We start from the raw sequence: 20,636 nt of genomic DNA on the forward strand, positions 1-20,636 counted from the left end.
ATTTTAACTAATGCAAACTATTTTTTATGTTGGTCTGATTGACTTTTTTTCTATGGAGATCAATGATCACATTTTCTTTTTTTAAATATAAAAGAGCTAAATAGATAAATAGGCATTCTATTAGAACTATTATTGTTAATTTTATATTATGCATATTTGGTCTACAAAATCAAAGTACCATGAATAATGGCGTATAAAACTTTTTAAATAAATTTTATCCGCTTTTTTATTGTCTGTGTGTCATAAATATAATTTTATGTTCAAATGTATTAAAGAAGAGCGACAAAAATTGAATTCGAGTTTGCATTTAAAGTATTTTTTATGTTGAATTAGGTGATAAATACATATATTCCTAACTAGTTTACCAAACTATCAAAACAATACGAGATACCCTCTATTTATATCAATCATATTTGTGCATGATACAAAAATATGTGGGTAAAGTCTCTATAGCCAGTCTTAAGTATAGCTATGGGGATATCATAACCCCTAAGTTGTGTTATCAATGTAGGGAAGCTTTGTGCCATATTTAAATATTTTCAACTTTGCACCGAAATAATAGCAGCAGCGTTAATGATAACGCCTATCAGGGAAACTAGCAAAAGCTAGCCGTAAATGAAAAGAGTTTTCTTTGAGCAGCGAGATAAGAGCATATTAGCAATAATGCCAATCAGATAATAAATGTAATGAGTGCAGTATATATATTTCTATATACACACTTCTGGAAATGTTTTTAATATTGTGCTTTATTGAGAATCGACTTTTTACTTATTATTTTGTTTTTAATAACAGAAATCTGCCTTAACAGATGCATACAATTTCGTTATACTGTCACCGGAATTCGCGACACTTAAATGCCTCACGTTTGATCGTAAAAAGATATATGTATATATATATGTATTTGTATATTGTATAATCGCTATTATCATCCCATCATTTGTATTGTCCATAGTTTGATTCATCGTTCGAGGAGTTGTTTGGAATATATTGGCTAGCACTGTACAACAGATTAAACTTTAACAACAACAAGGCCACACAGCTTGCTACAGTTGCGTCCCTTGGCCCAGCTTATATGCCGGAGCCGCGCTTCTCCGTGCCTAGCACGTACTTGTTGAAGACGCCGTTTAGCTGCTCCATTAGTATGAACGTCAGCACCGTGTGCGGTCCCAGGCGGAAATAGTAAGGCGTGAAACCCTTCCACAGCGAAAAGATGCCCTCGTGACGTGCCACCCGGAGCAGCACATCCATGGTGCCCTTGTATTCGGCCTTGCCATCGACCATCTTCATGTTCTGTATGCGCGTCTTGGCAATGTCCAACGGCATCGATGTGATCGTGGTCAGCAGGCCGCTCAGCATGCTGGCGAAGAAGTGCAGCTTGATGCCCTCCTCCATTTGGAGCGGTCCGGTGCGGAAGTACGACTTGAACTGGGAGTAGCTGGCCAATTGGGTCATGTTCACGACCATGGCACGACCCACAGTGGGCAGGCAGCCACGCCACAGTGCCGCCACTCCCTCCTCGCGTGTTATCCGGGCTAGAGCATTGCCCACGTTCTTGTAGTTGCGTCGCTCCTCCATCGGCAGGCGTCCATCGGAGGTCATGCGGATGAGAGCCACCTCTGCCGGGGTGCCAATGAATGCACCAGAAGCGCCCGCTATCATGCCCATCACCATGCTGGCGACCACGTTGGGCGCTCGATCGAAACGTGTCCGATACTCCTCATTCAGGTAAGTGTACATACCCAAACGACCAGTGGTGTAAGTCGCCTGCCTCAGCAGCGCTGCTGAAATGCCCTGGTACAGGGCAAGGGGTCCCTCGCGCTTAACCACCGTCTGAATGCAGTGGAAGGAATTGCGGTATTCCTTCTTGCCGCTACCGGCACCAGCTATCTGCATTCGATTCTTGACGAGATCCAGGGGCTGGACACACATGGTGGCACCCATGCCGCTGGCACCACCAATCAGATATTTCGAAAACGCGGGCGGCGTCACTCTTTTGCTTGTCTCTTTCTGCTCTGACATGGCTGCGAATTTTTTCGTTCACTTTGCTGATTACACAACACAAAATGTTTTGATTAAATGCACTGCGGTATCAATCGGTTCCAGGCTCAGTTCTTGCCGCTACAGTTGCCAATGTTGTTGTGCTGTTAACTCCACTCTGGTCGATGCTTTTGCTGGGAATGTGTGTGCTGCTTTAATATAATCCTATAGCTTTGTACGTTCCTGCCCAGAAGCTCAAATAGTTATAAATTATTGCTTATGGCCAGAGCGAGCAGCTGATACTGGCCGTGGCGTTGGCGGTTGCACACACTTCCTCGATTTATTTTTGCTTTTGCTCGCTGGCAACAGCTGCTTTCTCTCTCTGCCTCTTTCTGAATGTGAATCAATGTCAATGGCGTGCTTGTGTCGCCGTCACCGAATGTTGCTAATTTTAGGCGCCACTTATCCGTTATTTTCACGTGTGACAATATTGCCTGCCCCAAATTGCAAATTGTTGTGCAACGAAAAACTACACAAATTAAATAGTCGCAGCTGCCTGCAATGGAAATGAGAACAGTGCCACAGCGTAACAAAAACAATTCGCGGTTTTCTCTTTTCGTCGCTCAGCTGATGACGTGTACAGCGACGGCGCAGAGGTAAACAGGGTTGTCAGCTGCACGCGCGGTGGCTGAACATATTTTGTTAAATGCTTTGAAGGTGTACATACTAAATTGGTTAGATACTGCAACTTATGACATAAATTGTGATCTACCATAAAAATATTAATAGGCACCTTCCCTCAACAGTTGCTCTTAATTTAATATGAATAGGTCGGAGAACACAAACTGAAAACGCCCATCGCAACGATGACAGCCCTGCTTGAACGATAGCTCGCTGTTTGCCGCTGGTTGCACTCTATCACTCTCTCTCTCTATCTCTGTCTCTCGGTCTCTCTGGTCAAGACGGTGCTGTTAAACACTGAACAGCTGTGTCGTTTTTGCTCAAATAATTTTCTGCCCGATACTTCTTAACATAGCTTCACATAAACTATATGTTATTAGTTTTCTAATAACGCATGTTGGTTTATTTATGCATGTATTCTTACATATAAGTTCTTTATCTGCTTTGTTGCCTTGGTGTTTTTAAGAAGTTTTTGTCGGCTTCTTATCGCGGCCCGTGTTAAAAATGTTTGTCAAATTTGTATTATAATTGTTCTAATCAACTATGTAATCTAAATATGTGACTACTGAGTCGAATATGAGATATTATCGATTTTTTTACACAACCTGTTGCTAATTGGACGTATACAGCTTTTTTTTTAGAGGATCAAAACATTTGTACACCTGTATGTAAAAAAAATGCATGCCTGCCGTATAGGCAAATTAGCACTAATTTTTACATACATATACAATATCAATTAAAATAAGAATGAGTTCAAGCTAAGTAAAACGCGATAATTATTAACTGAGTATATATACTAATATAAGAAAACAGTGGAATAATAAATTCAGGTTATATATGTGATTAGTAGTGATTATTACGATGTGATTTATGATGCTTTTTTTCCGATAAAACTTTTTGTCAAACTAAACTGATAAAAGCGAATGTAATTAAAGATTGTGATATATTGAATATTCATATGTACTTGACACATGCCAACTAACCGATAGAAATCAATGTAGCGACATACGCATTCTCGATTTTAATGACATTATCATTATGCGATATGCGCTGAGTTTGTTGTGAGTGTACATTGGGATGGCATCGCTTGGCGGCATTCAATCATGGATCTCAGAATTTATCCAGCGAAGCGCATGCAATTCGCTCATTCGCGCTTCATTCAATCAAAGGGGCTCAACAGATTGCCCCTCCGCTCGCCCGCCTCTCCTTACATTCAAGCCGAAGCGGTTCCAATTGAATTTAAGCGACAACGGCATTTTTCTGCCTGTGTGCGAGCTGGGGATTTTCGTATTTTAAAGAATGAAATCGAGAACGAACAAAAACAACAAAAGCAGAGATGAGAGTGCACAGACGAAGTGGCAGCAGCAGCAACAGCAGCAGCAGCAACATCAACACCAACAGCGCCAAAGGATGACACAAAACGAAAATGTGGAACTGTCAAGCGAGATTGGTTCTATAGATACAACTACTCATACTACATGCAACTACCGTGGTCGTAACCAGAGGCAGAGGCAGAGGCAGAGACAGAGGCGGAGACAGCCATATCCACTGCCCCAGTGCCCCAACAGCAATGGCAGTTAATATGCTCGCGAAGGCGGCAACTTCTGCCACAAACACACACACACACACACACTTAAATATATATATATATATATATGCATTCACTGTGAAGGACATTGTGAGTGAAATTGAATGCTTGGACGTTTTACACAGCCATCTGCAAAGCGAATGCTTCAAACGGGCCAAAACCGAGTCCCATTGACTAGCTGGCAACGCTTGTGACACTCTCCACAGAATATAATAATACTCACTTAAGGGGAGCAAAGCTTAACTAGGTTGGGAGGGCTTGCCAAACTTTAATGGATAGTGTATAATAAAAGATAATAGGATAAGAACTTTGATGTAAAATGATTCTTACTAACTCAAAGCTTTCGATTTTTTACGACCTTCACCCTATATCAGTAAAAAAAGTGCATAGTTGACTTTGCTAACTTTAAAGATATCTTAAGTATGTATATTAATTGAAAATGAATTCAGAAATGAAAGATTATTAGATGTGCAAAGGGCATTGTGTAGTTGAGCTAAAGATGGTTCTTAATAGTTTATTTAGAGTTTCGCTGTTAGCATTACTTTCAATACCGGCCACTTGCCCTTATTCACCTAAGGGATCGCCCTTTTGGGCGGTTACTGCCTCATCATTCATGCGACGTTAGCTGGCCAATCAATAAAATTTCACGCTGCTGTAATCAAAGCATGTGATATTAGCGTCAAGTTGAATGAATCCATGTGCGGCAGCATCCCTGCCAGGCCAGATCAGAGCGACAACGACAACCAGGGCCAAAACCAAAACCAAACCCAGCCAGCCAGACATACAGCCTTACATCAGCTATAGAGCCCGGCAGCTTTGTGTGGCTTTTGTGCGAAAATGCTTAAGCGATAAGGTCGCTCGTTATATGTAGACTTCATCGTCGCTGAGCGTACAAGCCGGGAGTTGAATCAACAGTTTGGCGTCGATACCCGCGTCACTTGCTAATTTTAACACAGCGAGGCTGGCTTGGAGTGTGGAATATGGGCGGGCAACAAAAACTCACAGAAATACCACCAGCGAGTTTCATTTGCAACTTGGGAAATTTATTTTTGTGCAGCACGTTTAGTGATGCGTTATGGGGCATACGTCAGTATAACAGAACCGAATCTTCCGAATTCGCAGGTAATCTCATGCTTTAGAGATGAGTTTTGGCAAACGGCAAATCGACTGGAAGATTTTAGTGCGTTGGTAAACGACAATAAGTTTGCATCGCTGCCAAAAAAAAGTTCAGTTCAAGCTCAGACGGTATCCAGTGGTTATTCTTGGCGTAAAAGTATAATAAACAAAGGCATCCTTGAGTTTCCAACAAAGGTCACAATTCTCAGACGCATGCAGACATTTCCTGCTTGGCACCAGCTCTGAATTTGGAAACGTTGAGGCCAAATGCTGGAGAATTGAAATTGCCACACGAATCACATTAGAGTTGCATAAGAAGTGTGTGGAGCTTAAAAATATTTTAATTTACATTTCAAGTTTTGTACTTGCTTGGACAAAACATTTTTCGAGAAAGAAAATGTAAGCAAAACAGTAGTTCATGTTATGTAACCTGTATGAGTACCTATTCTATGGTGAATGAAAATGGAATGGAATTGCAGAAAGTAGATTTAAAACGAAATGGAAAGGGGTTAACATTGCAACTGAAAAACATTGTACAAAGCTACGTTTCTCATTTATAAGCAAGGAAATGATTTATGATAAAAGTCATTGAAAATGTAAAAATTTAAGTTACAAATGAACCAACATAAAAATAAAAGAGGAAAAAATCAATAAAAAGTTTAAGGAAAGAAAAAAATGTAAATATATGATATAATAAATCTGGGGATATTAAAATGTAAAATGGTCCAAGATTTATTAGAATGTTTGGGGAAAACTAGGAAAAATTCCCAATCAGACAAGAATATGCAAATAATATGAGCTAATAAGTATTTGTAAAGTTAATGAAAACCAAGAAATGTCATCAATTAAGTAAACAGGTTGATAGCGTTAAAATATGGAGATTGCATATTATTCAAATATCTCGGCAATTTGAATTCTATAAGGTATTAAATCTATCTCTCTGCGTTTATGTTGCCTGTTGCTTAATTTAGAGCTGCATTCAAAGTGATTGCAGTCTCCTGTAATGGAGTTGACTTTACGAATTCCGCGAGCTAGAAAAAATGCGGGGCCGGGCAGAGCGGCGCGTTGCAGCAAAAGTGTTGCCTCTCAGCGTTGCAGAGCCATTTGCAATATGCAAAATGCGACAAAATAGTTGAGGGGCCACTGCCACTCCCAGTCACTTGGCATCCCTTGCTGCGTAAATAAACATTTAGCATTCCATTAGAATTTGCATGGCAATAACAGAAGCTGGTCCTGAAAGCAAAGAGGAAAGAGACTGCTTAGTCCTGCCAGGATAAGCGCGACAGCAGCCAATTTGTTTGGGGGCAAGCGGCATTGGCTAAATCAGACTGTGAACTAAACACGCTAATGGCATTATAATTACCCCTGGGGTCCTAACCAGCCACCCTAACTACACCTGCCGGGCACATTCTAAAATGCAAATTAAAACTTTGCACTAAACTTTTCGACGCCACTTAAAGGCTAGCAGCTGCAAGGCAGCCGATTAAATTGCATTGCGGTTGTCAGCCACCCCAACCCTCTCTTCTCCTGATGATGCCGAACCCCGTTGGGACAACATCGCGTCGTTGGCCAGTTGGTTGAGATCCTTTACATTAACGTATAATCAACATTAATGGAGCTGACAATGCGCTTCCGGAGACAGGGACACAATACAAAAAACCACACACAAGCCCAACTGTGGAGCACATTCTTTACAGTTTTATTGTGTTTGCTGACCAGCCAAGTGAAAGTGGCCCTTCGCTCCACTTAGTCCAACATGGGGATTACATTCGCATCAGCTCAATGAGAAATTATGTGTATGAGTATTCCTTTTGTATTTGTGCATTGTTGCTTAGGCAGACGGTAGTCCTGTAGCTGTCCTTGTCACTGTCCAAAATGGTTGAGTCCCTTATTGGCTTGTTATGTTTGAAGTAACTCCATTTATTTAGTAACTTAACATTTCTTACTTTCAGCTCAAAATTATATATTTTTCTTGTATTGTACGTATTTCATTGTAGTCGGCCCTTACATTTGCCCAATTCAGATGTGTGTCAGCAGGGGCCAGTTTTTCCATGTATATTGATTAAAGGTAGCATTAGGTATACGCCGCATCTACTTAATGGAATGACAGCGCTCTAACTGAGTAAGAAAATTTATATCTGCCATTGTGTGCTGCTTGTGTGTATGTGTATGTGTGCATGTGCGTGTAATATACATTTTTTGGTCATATAAATTAAAAGCAGCTCAGTCATGAGCCAAACAACAAAGCCACTTTGTGCTGAAATATCTATCTGCGGCTTCAACTTGTAACTTAAGCCAGATTCAGATAAAAAGTTGAAATTTGCTGCGGCTGCAACTTGATGTGGCATTTGCTCGAGAAATGTGGCCAACTAGACCGCCATCTATCTGATGCTTACAAGTGAAACACTTTTACTCGGCCACTTCTCCAGTCTGCCTACTGCCAATCTACCGCGACACAAACAAAATAAGACAAAAACCAGCAGCCAGCCAACATTCTGAAAAGGAGAAATGCCGGCAAAGTGTAACCTACAAAATTAATGGTGCTAATGCCAAGTGGGTCTGTGTGTGTGAGTGTGAATGTGTTCTGTCAGGTCTTTGGTCAACGCAATTCTGAAGCAGACGTCTTGTTACCTAAAACCACTTTGCAATATGAGCAACAACAATCTTAAGCCGACAGAAATTTGTTCTTGACTTCAAGAGTTTCTGGGTCTGCCAAAACATCTAGGGACAAGACAGTGTATGGAAATACTCGCACAGTTCTACTTTCATAGGTATATTAGAGTGTTGCAGCTAAAACGATATGATTGAAATGAGCTACAAATTGTTGAAAATAATTGCGATATTTGAAATAACAATAATTTATGTTATTCTTATTATAATAATTTCTATCACATTAAATATAATATATATATATATAAACTGTTTACTTATTGCAATATAAATTCCTTACAAGCAATATACAGATTTAAATAGCTATAAATTATTCAAATGCTCTCATTAGTTCACCTTAAGCTTAACCAGATCATTAAATATAAACGATTTACTAACAATTGTATAGGGTTTTATTTTTAGTTAAAGTCACGTATCTCAGAATTCATTCTTTGATAAATTAAATTTAGTAATACACGTATTTCGTAGTCGGGCTGTTGTCGTCGCTTTGAAGTTGACCTACGTTCTGAATCAACACAGACATTTGCTGTCGTCATTTCCATTCGGTGATTTATTATACGGTAAGTTTTTCTACATGCATGCTCGGCTTGGCTCTATAAGATGAAATTTGCCAGAGGAAATTTGCCGGTTCACCAGGCACAATACGTGATTGATAGCCCCCTAAATAAACCAACTAGCAACTGGGTTAAATGTTTCATTACGGGTATGCCAACGATTTAAATATTTGATTCCGAGACCTTGACCAGCATTAATCATACAAATTGGCCAAACGGCGAGCATGAACTTAAATTGAAGATAAATAAATTAGGCAGCGAACAACAATCAATACTTCGCCTTGGAAAATGACAACTAATGACAAAATATCGTTTTTGTTCTCGATCTTAATGCAATATATGTGTCATATGTGTTTTATTCTTGCATTCAATAAAATATTGTACAATATGTTAGCAGGTGATCTATGTTGTATTGTCATAGTCTTTACAATTTACCAACTGGGGCAGACAAACAAACGACTGGAAAAATATGAGAATACAAAATTCCCCAGCCATAATCGGTTTGCTGATATTTCCCGCATTTTTTTAAAAATAAGTTGACAAGGGCTGTTGCGGCATTATAAATAGATTGCAACCCGGGAGTTTGAGTCAGTTCATCACGATCGCGAGATGTTTAACAAGCTGCATTTACTTTCGCTCACACTGCTGGGTAAATATGAATAACTCAAACTTTGAGTGCGACTCAATGCTCCTCTCTGTGTGTAGTGGCAATCACTCAGGTTCGCGGGCAGTGTATGATCACCCGACGGAACATCGAGCAAGCGAATGGAGTCTACACCTTTACCGATAGGTCCAACAACATCCAGCTGTTGAGGACGGCAACTGTTGCCTCAGGTGCTATAATAACATTGCGTTGTCAACAAAATGAAGTATATCAGACAACGTGCCAGAGGAACAGACAGTTTTCTCCGGCACTGCCGATAAATTGCCGCAATCCACTGAGTGCGCCTGGTATTAGGCCTGTGGCACATAACGATCGCGCCTGCCCGACATTAATGTTTGTCGTTGGCCATACCTTTAATAATCGCATGTTGGAGCTGTATCGTACCTGCTACAATCCGCAGACTGTGCGTGCCTATTTCTCGGATGTGACACTCCATCCGAAGACAATCTGTAAGTTTGAGGGCTGCTCACCATGGATTTGTATACAATCACTTTTTTTAATATTGTAGTTCCAACTCGACCAAATGTGCGGTTCACAACTGATCAACTTATTACGCCCGCACAGGAAGCCTCATATTTGACAAGAAATATTTTCAACACCTTCCGTAGGATTTATGGTCAAAATCAACAGTACATAAGAAATAATAGGGATTTGGTTATCAATCGTGGTCATCTAACCGCTTCGTCCGACTTTCTTTTTGGCGACCAAGCCGCTGGCACCTTCAAGTATTTGAATGTGGTGCCCCAGTTCCAATCGATCAATGATGGCAACTGGAGACTCATTGAGGAGTGGGTCCGCACTCAAATTCCCTCCAACTCTGTACTGAACGTTCGCACAGGCGCTCTGGGTGTATTGAGCCTGGCCGACTCCAGTCCAAGACGCACCCTGAGTCAGGCCTATCTCGCAGGCCGTAACCAGAATCCTGTACCAACCTGGATGTACAAAATTGTGCGAGACGCAACTAATCGGCCATTGTACGCTTTCATAACGTACAACAATGTTTTCGTCCGAGCACGTCCAGGTGCTCCGGCAAACTGCCGAAACCCGATCACGTGTCCGCTGAATCTAGCTAGTACCGCTGCTATGGGCTTCACCTATTGCTGTGATCCGGCAACCTTTACTATCTAAACTGAACAGATTACGCTTGGCAGCTGATCACTGATAAGCATTCCATGGAAAGTGATGTGACCAAAAATGAATTAATATTGTCATAATAAATGTATTTTAAAAATATAAATGTTAAAGTAATTATTTTGTATATGACGCTTTAAGGTAAGGACGGTCGCTAACTCTTCAAAATATGATTATGTCTAGGATACAGCTACACAAGCTTATACAATTTGTAAAGGTAATTTAATTACCTTTAATGTCATATAAAATAGGCACAGAATACATACATACAAATTAGTAGTGGTTTGAGTTGTGTGATAATGATAATCATTGGGTACACAGGCTAACGAACTTTTAATTGGGCCCATTATTGTTAATGAAACTCATTGGCTACTCTCTTAACCAACAATTTTAATTTTTGGACATTTGTTATAAATATTCTCATATATAACTTGTAACCAACACTTACAGAGTCGTCTAGGGATGCAGACTCCATCTATTATTTGGACGCCCATACGCAGGGAAATGTGGCGTTGGTCTTGGGCTGCATAGACAAGCGGTGTTACAATAATAATATCGTTGCCAGAGAAGGAGTCAACACGGAAATCGAACCAAACAAATGGACACAGACTGATATGCATTGTGCCCTATCTTAAGTTGGATAACTATTATGGTAATGTTCTCTTTGATATCCACCCAACCTTGTAGGAAGCAATCAAGGAAATATTCAGATCATAGTTCATTTCGTATCGAAGTTAACATACATGATTTTAATTAACAAATTGTTAATCTTAAATGTACTCTGCTAATAAATGCAAATATAAAAATTCTTACGACCTTAAGTGATCTTTAGTGATCAATCGATGTCTGCAGGCCTGTAGGCGATGATAATCACAATTAAAGGTGCAACAATTCAAAATAAAGTGCTCAAATTGAAAATATAATAGCTATTTTATAAGTATTGAATTTTATAACGAGATAACCCAAGAAAAATTTCAATTTGGTGCCGTGTGCTGTTGGTGTTGTTGACCACATTTACAATAAAGAGAAAATCTTTAGAGCCGACTCACGATCACTAAGGTACAGAGAAATACTCACAAAACAATTTTTGAAAAGAAGGAAGAACATCAGTTGAAAATATATATATACCTATAAAAGTACAACTGTGCGAGTATTTTACAGTTTTGTTTTTGTATAAATATATATAATGTCTACTTATTGCAATATAAATTTCTTACAAGCAATAAATATATTTATGTAGCTATAAATTATTCCATTGCTCTCATTAGTTCCCGTTAAGCTTAACTAGAGCATTAAAAATAAATGCTTTAAAAACATTAGAATGGGGACTTATGCTGGATTTGTTATAGAACTTTTGTGAAATTAATATTTGAGTACATCCGAACGAACGGACAATGCAAAACTTAGGATAAGCTAAACGAGGGTTGCCAGATTGTTACATTGCAAACATTTAAGTCACATTTGCAACAACTTAGCTCTAGTTAAAGTCATGCATCTCAGAATTCTTTTTCCATAAATTAAATGTAGTAGTAAACGTACTTTATTGTCGGCCAACTTGCAATTGGCTACGGTTGTGTGGTAGCAGGTAGCAGGTAGCAGGCATACCAACGATTTAAATATTTGATTCCGAGACCTTGACCAGCAGTAATCATACAAATTGGCACCAAACGAACAACGATCAATACTTCGCCTTGGAAGGTGGTAATTAATGACAGCATTTCGTTATTGTTCTCGATCTTAATGCAATATATGTGTCATATGTGTTTTATTCATGCAATTCAATAAAATATTGAACAATATGTTAGCAGGCGATTATGTTGTATTGTCATAGTCTTTACAATTTGCCAATTGGGCAGACAAACAAACGACTGGAATAATATGGGAATACAATATTCCCCAGTCATAATCGGTTTGCTGATATTTCCCGTATTTTTTTAAATAAGCTTTCGTTGACAAGGGTTGTTGCGGCACTATAAATAGATCGCAACCCGGGAGTTTGAGTCAGTTCATCACGATCGCGAGATGTTTATCAAGCTGCATTTACTTTCGTGGACACTGCTGGGTAAATATGAATAACTCAAACTTTGAGTGCGACTCAATGCTCCTCTCTGTGTGTAGTGGCAATCACTCAGGTTCGCGGGCAGTGTACGATCACCCGACGGAATATCGAGCAAGCGAATGGAGTCTACACCTTTACCGATTTCTCCAACAACATCCAGCTGTTGGGGACGGAAGTTCTTGCCCCAGGTGCTACAATCACATTGCGTTGTGAACAAAATGAAGTGCATCATACGACGTGTCAGAGGAACAGACAGTTTCGTCCGACACTACCGGTACATTGCCATAACCCACGAAATGTGCCCGATGTTAGTCCTTTGCCACATACCAATCGCGCCTGCCCGACATTAATGTTTATCGTTGGCCATACCTTTAATAATCACACGTTGCAGCTGTATCGTACCTGCTACAATCCGCAGACTGTGCGTGCCTATTTCTCGGATGTGACACTCTATCCGAAGACAATCTGTAAGTTTGAGGGCTGCTCACCATGGATTTGTATATAATGACTTTTTTTTAAATATTGTAGTACCAACTCGTCCAAATGTGCAGTTCACAACTGATCACCTTTTACGCCTGCACAGGCAGCCTCATATTTAACAAGAAATATTTTCCGCACCTTCCGTAGGATTTATGGTCAAAATCAACAGTACATAAGAAATAATAGGCATGTGGTTATCAATCGTGGTCATCTAACCGCTTCGTCCGACTTTCTTTTTGGCGACCAAGCCGCTGGCACCTTCAAGTATTTGAATGTGGTGCCCCAGTTCCAATCGATCAATGATGGCAACTGGAAACTCATCGAGGAGTGGATCCACACCCAAATTCCCAACACCTCTATGCTGAATGTTCGCACGGGCGCTCTGGGTGTGTTGAGCCTGGCCGACTCCAGTCCGAGACGCACCCTGAAACAGGCCTATCTCGCAGGCCGTAACCAGAATCCTGTACCAACCTGGATGTACAAAATTGTGCGAGACGCAAATAATCTGGCATTGCACGCTTTCATAACGTACAACAATGTTTTCGTCGGAGCAAGTCCACCTGCTCCGGCAAACTGCCGAAACCCGATCCCGTGTCCGCTGAATCTAACTAGTACCGCTGCTATGGGCTACACCTATTGCTGTGATCCGGCAACCTTTACTATCTAAACTGAACAGATTACGCTTGGCAGCTGATCACTGATAAGCATTCCATGGAAAGTGATGTGACCAAAAATGAATTAATATTGTCATAATAAATGTATTTTAAAAATATAAATGTTAAAGTAATTATTTTGTATATGACGCTTTAAGGTAAGGACGGTCGCTAACTCTTCAAAATATGATTATGTCTAGGATACAGCTACACAAGCTTATACAATTTGTAAAGGTAATTTAATTACCTTTAATGTCATATAAAATAGGCACAGAATACATACATACAAATTAGTAGTGGTTTGAGTTGTGTGATAATGATAATCATTGGGTACACAGGCTAACGAACTTTTTATTGGGCCCATTATTGTTAATGAAACTCATTGGCTACTCTCTTAACCAACAATTTTAATTTTTTGGGCATTTGTTATAAATATTCTCATATATAACTTGTAACCAACACTTACAGAGTCGTCTAGGGATGCAGACTCCATCTATTATTTGGACGCCCATACGCAGGGAAATGTGGCGTTGGTCTTGGGCTGCATAGACAAGCGGTGTTACAATAATAATATCGTTGCCAGAGAAGGAGTCAACACGGAAATCGAACCAAACAAATGGACACAGACTGATATGCATTATGCCCTATCTTAAGTTATCCACCCAATCTTGTAGGAATCAATAACAAAATATTTAGATCATAGTTCATTTCGTATCGAAATTATCCTACATGATTTGAATTAACAAATTGTTAATATTAAATGTACTCTGCTAATATATGCAAATATAAAAAATCTTACGACCTTAAGTGATCTTTAGTGATCAATCGATGTCTGCAGGCCTGTGCTCAAATTGAAAATATAATAGCTATTTTATAAGTATTGAATTTTATAACAATATAACCCAAGAAAAATTTCAATTTGGTGCCGTGTGCTGTTGGTGTTGTTGACCACATTTACAATAAAGAGAAAATCTTTAGAGCCGACTCACGATCACTAAGGTACAGAGAAATACTCACAAAACAATTTTTGAAAAGAAGGAAGAACATCAGTTGAAAATATATATATACCTATAAAAGTACAACTGTGCGAGTATTTTACAGTTTTGTTTTTGTATAAATATATATAATGTCTACTTATTGCAATATAAATTCCTTACAAGCAATAAATATATTTATGTAGCTATAAATTATTCCATTGCTCTCATTAGTTCCCGTTAAGCTTAACTAGAGCATTAAAAAGAAATGCTTTAAAAACATTAGAATGGGGACTTATGCTGGATTTGTTATAGAACTTTTGTGAAATTAATATTTGAGTACATCCGAACGAACGGACAATGCAAAACTTAGGATAAGCTAAACGAGGGTTGCCAGATTGTTACATTGCAAACATTTAAGTCACATTTGCAACAACTTAGCTCTAGTTAAAGTCATGCATCTCAGAATTCTTTTTCCATAAATTAAATGTAGTAGTAAACGTACTTTATTGTCGGCCAACTTGCAATTGGCTACGGTTGTGTGGTAGCAGGTAGCAGGCATACCAACGATTTAAATATTTGATTCCGAGACCTTGACCAGCAGTAATCATACAAATTGGCACCAAACGAACAACGATCAATACTTCGCCTTGGAAGGTGGCAATTAATGACAGCATTTCGTTATTGTTCTCGATCTTAATGCAATATATGTGTCATATGTGTTTTATTCATGCAATTCAATAAAATATTGAACAATATGTTAGCAGGCGATTATGTTGTATTGTCATAGTCTTTACAATTTGCCAATTGGGCAGACAAACAAACGACTGGAATAATATGGGAATACAATATTCCCCAGTCATAATCGGTTTGCTGATATTTCTCGTATTTTTTTAAATAAGCTTTTGTTGACAAGGGTTGTTGCGGCACTATAAATAGATCGCAACCCGGGAGTTTGAGTCAGTTCATCACGATCGCGAGATGTTTATCAAGCTGCATTTACTTTCGTGGACACTGCTGGGTAAATATGAATAACTCAAACTTTGAGTGCGACTCAATGCTCCTCTCTGTGTGTAGTGGCAATCACTCAGGTTCGTGGGCAGTGTATGATCACCCGACGGAACATCGAGCAAGCGAATGGAGTCTACACCTTTACCGATAGGTTCAACAACATCCAGCTGTTGAGGACGGAACTTATTAACCCAGGTTTTACAATCACATTGCGTTGTGAACAAAATGAAGTGCATCAGGCGACGTGTCAGAGGAACAGACAGTTTCGTCCGGCACTACCGGTACATTGCCATAACCCACGAAATGTGCCCGATGTTAGTCCTTTGCCACATACCAATAACGCCTGCCCGACATTAATGTTTCTCGTTGGCCATACCTTTAATAATCACACGTTGGAGCTGTATCGTACCTGCTACAATCCGCAGACTGTGCGTGCCTATTTCTCGGATGTGACACTCTATCCGAAGACAATCTGTAAGTTTGAGGGCTGCTCACCATGGATTTGTATATAATGACTTTTTTTTTAATATTGTAGTACCAACTCGTCCAAATGTGCAGTTCTCAACTGATCAACTTATTACGCCCGCACAGGCAGCCTCATATTTGACAAGAAATATTTTCCGCACCTTCCGTAGGATTTATGGTCAAAATCAACAGTACATTAGAAATAATAGGCATGTGGTTATCAATCGTGGTCATCTAACCGCTTCGTCCGACTTTCTTTTTGGCGACCAAGCCGCTGGCACCTTCAAGTATTTGAATGTGGTGCCCCAGTTCCAATCGATCAATGATGGCAACTGGAAACTCATCGAGGAGTGGATCCACACCCAAATTCCCAACACCTCTATACTGAATGTTCGCACGGGCGCTCTGGGTGTGTTGAGCCTGGCCGACTCCAGTCCGAGACGCACCCTGAAACAGGCCTATCTCGCAGGCCGTAACCAGAATCCTGTACCAACCTGGATGTACAAAATTGTGCGAGACGCAAATAATCTGGCATTGCACGCTTTCATAACGTACAACAATGTTTTCGTCGGAGCAAGTCCACCTGCTCCGGCAAACTGCCGAAACCCGATCCCGTGTCCGCTGAATCTAACTAGTACCGCTGCTATGGGCTACACCTATTGCTGTGATCCGGCAACCTTTACTATCTAAACTGAACAGATTACGCTTGGCAGCTGATCACTGATAAGCATTCCATGGAAAGTGATGTGACCAAAAATGAATTAATATTGTCATAATAAATGTATTTTAAAAATATAAATGTTAAAGTAATTATTTTTTATATGACGCTTTAAGGTAAGGACGGTCGCTAACTCTTCAAAATATGATTATGTCTAGGATAGAGCTACACAAGCTTATACAATTTGTAAAGGTAATTTAATTATATAATTTAATCATATAAAATAGGCACAGAATACATACATACAGAATGAAAGTGCACAAATTAGTAGTGGTTTGAGTTGTGTGATAATGATAATTATTGGGTACACAGGCTAACGAACTTTTTATTGGGTCCATTATTGTTAATGAAACTCATTGGCTACTCTCTTAACCAACAATTTTAATTTTTGGGCATTTGTTATAAATATTCTCATATATAACTTGTAACCAACACTTACAGAGTCGTCTAGGGATGCACACTCCATCTATTATTTGGACGCCCATACGCAGGGAAATGTGGCGTTGGTCTTGGGCTGCATAGACAAGCGGTGTTACAATAATAATATCGTTGCCAGAGAAGGAGTCAACACGGAAATCGAACCAAACAAATGGACACAGACTGATATGCATTATGCCCTATCTTAAGTTGGATAACTAATATGGTAATGTTCTCTTTGATATCCACCCAACCTTGTAGGAAGCAATCAAGGAAATATTCAGATCATAGTTCATTTCGTATCGAAGTTAACATACATGATTTTAATTAACAAATTGTTAATCTTAAATGTACTCTGCTAATAAATGCAAATATAAAAATTCTTACGACCTTAAGTGATCTTTAGTGATCAATCGATGTCTGCAGGCCTGTAGGCGATGATAATCACAATTAAAGGTGCAACAATTCAAAATAAAGTGCTCAAATTGAAAATATAATAGCTATTTTATAAGTATTGAATTTTATAACGAGATAGCCCAAGAAAAATTTCAATTTGGTGCCGTGTGCTGTTGGTGTTGTTGACCACCTTTACAATAAAGAGAAAATCTTTAGAGCCGACTCACGATCACTAAGGCACAGAGAAATACTCACAAAACAATTTTTGAAAAGAAGGGAGAACATCAGTTGAAAATATATATATACCTATAAAAGTACAACTGTGCGAGTGTTTTACAGTTTTGTTGTTGTATAAATATACATAATGTCTACTTATTGCAATATAAATTTCTTACAAGCAATAAATATATTTATGTAGCTATAAATTATTCCATTGCTCTCATTAGTTCCCGTTAATCTTAACTAGAGCATTACAAATAAATGCTAATAATATGCAGGAATCACACTTCTAATGACGCGACGCATTCGGCAGTCAAAAACGGAGTGGGTACAGAACTTTTGTGAAATTAATATTTGAGTACATCCGAACGAACGGACAATGCAAAACTTAGGATAAGCTAAACGAGGGTTGCCAGATTGTTACATTGCAAACATTTGAGTGACATTTGCGACAACTTAGCTCTAGTTAAAGTCATGCATCTCAGAATTCTTTTTCCATAAATTAAATGTAGTAGTAAACGTACTTTATTGTCGGCCAACTTGCAACTGGCTACGGTTGTGTGGTAGCAGGTAGCAGGCATACCAACGATTTAAATATTTGATTCCGATACCTTGACCAGCAGTAATCATACAAATTGGCACCAAACGAACAACGATCAATACTTCGCCTTGGAAGGTGGCAATTAATGACAGCATTTCGTTATTGTTCTCGATCTTAATGCAATATATGTGTCATATGTGTTTTATTCATGCAATTCAATAAAATATTGAACAATATGTTAGCAGGTGATATATGTTGTATTGTCATAGTCTTTACAATTTGCCAACTGGGGCAGACAAACAAACGACTGGAATAATATGGGAATACAATATTCCCCAGTCATAATCGGTTTGCTGATATTCCCCGTATTTTTTTAAATAAGCTTTCGTTGACAAGGGTTGTTGCGGCACTATAAATAGATCGCACCCGGGAGTTTGAGTCAGTTCATCACGATCGCGAGATGTTTAACAAGCTGCATTTACTTTCGTGGACACTGCTGGGTAAATATGAATAACTCAAACTTTGAGTGCGACTCAATGCTCCTCTCTGTGTGTAGTGGCAATCACTCAGGTTCGCGGGCAGTGTATGATCACCCGACGGAACATCGAGCAAGCGAATGGAGTCTACACCTTTACCGATAGGTCCAACAACATCCAGCTCTTGAGGACGGCAAATGTTGCCTCAGGTGCTTTAATCACATTGCGTTGTCGACAAAATGAAGTGTATCGGACGACGTGCCAGAGGAACAGACGGTTTCGTCCGGCACTACCGGTAAATTGCCGTAACCCACGAAATGTGCCCGATGTTAGTCCTTTGCCACATACCGATCGCGCCTGCCCGACATTAATGTATGTCGTTGGCCATACCTTTAATAATCGCATGTTGGAGCTGTATCGTACCTGCTACAATCCGCAGACTGTGCGTGCCTATTTCTCGGATGTGACACTCTATCCGAAGACAATCTGTAAGTTTGAGAGCTGCTCACCATGGATTTGTATACTTTTTTTTTAATATTGTAGCTCCAACTCGACCAAATGTGCGGTTCACAACTGATCAACTTATTACGCCCGCACAGGCATCCTCATATTTGACAAGAAATATTTTCCGCACCTTCGGTAGGATTTATGGTCAAAATCAACAGTACATAAGAAATAATAGGGATTTGGTTATCAATCGTGGTCATCTAACCGCTTCGTCCGACTTTCTTTTTGGCGACCAAGCCGCTGGCACCTTCAAGTATTTGAATGTGGTGCCCCAGTTCCAATCGATCAATGATGGCAACTGGAGATTCATCGAGGAGTGGGTCCGCACTCAAATTCCCTCCAACTCTGTACTGAACGTTCGCACAGGCGCTCTGGGTGTATTGAGCCTGGCCGACTCCAGTTCGAGACGCACCCTGAGACAGGCCTATCTCGCAGGCCCCAACCAGAATCCTGTACCAACCTGGATGTACAAAATTGTGCGAGACGCAACTAATCGGCCATTGCACGCTTTCATAACGTACAACAATGTTTTCGTCCGAGCACGCCCGCGCCAACCGGCGAACTGCCAAACCCCGATCCCGTGTCCGCTGAACCTACGTAATACCGCTGCGATGGGCTACACCTATTGCTGTGATCCGGCAACCTTTACTATCTAAACTGAACTGATTATAAAACTGGACTTTAAGCTAATCACCTAATCACTGATAAGCATTCCATGGAAAAATAAATAATGATTACACTGTCATAATTAATTTATTTTTAAATGTAGGTATCGACTAGTTACAGTGTGTTTACAGTGCTGTTGGGTGGCAACGTTAACAGATCTAGATCTAAAAACAGCATAAGCATTAGTCAAAGAAGGAATTGTCGTAGAAGAATAGCCCAAAGAGGAAGTCGATTTCGTGAAGCGCAGTGTCATAAAAGTCTCGAGTACCCAAAGTTGTCGAGAAAATAAGTCGTTGTTTATTTAGTCGAATCTCATATTTCACTGTATATACTTGTAACTATCATAATAATAATAAACAGGACATAATCAGTCATACATATTATGGTGAATGTCTAGGATATGGCTACACAAGTTTATCCTATTTGGAAAGGCAATTTAATTTCCTTTAATGTCATTCAAAAATAGGCACAGGATACATAAAGAAAGTAAAGTGGACGAATTAGTAGTAGGTTGGGTTGTCTGATAATGATACTCATATTGTACACAGGGTAAGGAACATTTTATTGGGCAAAGATTAATCTATTGTATGTTAATGAAACTCATTACCAACTCTTTACTAAAAACTTTAATTTTTGGGCTTTTGTCATTAATATTTTCGTGTATAACTTGACA

General features: G+C 39.6%; 4 protein-coding genes across 4 annotated transcripts; 3 read left to right on the forward strand and 1 right to left on the reverse strand.

The window, feature by feature from the left end:
• Positions 1–644: 644 nt before the first annotated feature.
• On the reverse strand, positions 645–2,607 carry LOC6563288 (mitochondrial 2-oxoglutarate/malate carrier protein). Its single transcript, XM_001989596.2, has one exon. The coding sequence runs from the start codon at positions 2,017–2,019 to the stop codon at positions 1,069–1,071; it is 951 nt and encodes a 316-aa protein (XP_001989632.1). The 5' UTR covers positions 2,020–2,607; the 3' UTR covers positions 645–1,068.
• A 6,571-nt stretch (positions 2,608–9,178) lies between these two features.
• On the forward strand, positions 9,179–10,483 carry LOC6563287. The gene is made up of 3 exons (XM_032736938.2): positions 9,179–9,235; positions 9,292–9,699; positions 9,759–10,483. Exons 1-3 carry the CDS (start codon positions 9,196–9,198, stop codon positions 10,376–10,378), a joined length of 1,068 nt encoding a protein of 355 aa, XP_032592829.2. The 5' UTR covers positions 9,179–9,195; the 3' UTR covers positions 10,379–10,483.
• Positions 10,484–12,434: 1,951 nt separating this feature from the next.
• On the forward strand, positions 12,435–16,790 carry LOC116805396. The gene is made up of 3 exons (XM_043215133.1): positions 12,435–12,443; positions 15,625–16,032; positions 16,094–16,790. The coding sequence occupies exons 2-3, from the start codon at positions 15,654–15,656 to the stop codon at positions 16,711–16,713; spliced, it is 999 nt and encodes a 332-aa protein (XP_043071068.1). The 5' UTR covers positions 12,435–12,443; positions 15,625–15,653; the 3' UTR covers positions 16,714–16,790.
• Positions 16,791–18,748: 1,958 nt separating this feature from the next.
• Positions 18,749–20,042, forward strand: LOC6563174. The gene is made up of 3 exons (XM_001989594.2): positions 18,749–18,814; positions 18,871–19,278; positions 19,334–20,042. The coding sequence occupies exons 1-3, from the start codon at positions 18,775–18,777 to the stop codon at positions 19,951–19,953; spliced, it is 1,068 nt and encodes a 355-aa protein (XP_001989630.2). The 5' UTR covers positions 18,749–18,774; the 3' UTR covers positions 19,954–20,042.
• The last annotated feature ends 594 nt before the right edge of the window (positions 20,043–20,636 follow it).

This window comes from Drosophila grimshawi, unplaced genomic scaffold (genome assembly GCF_018153295.1).
Source record: "Drosophila grimshawi isolate 15287-2541.00 unplaced genomic scaffold, ASM1815329v1 contig_311, whole genome shotgun sequence".
Classification (NCBI taxonomy): Eukaryota; Metazoa; Arthropoda; class Insecta; order Diptera; family Drosophilidae; genus Drosophila; species Drosophila grimshawi.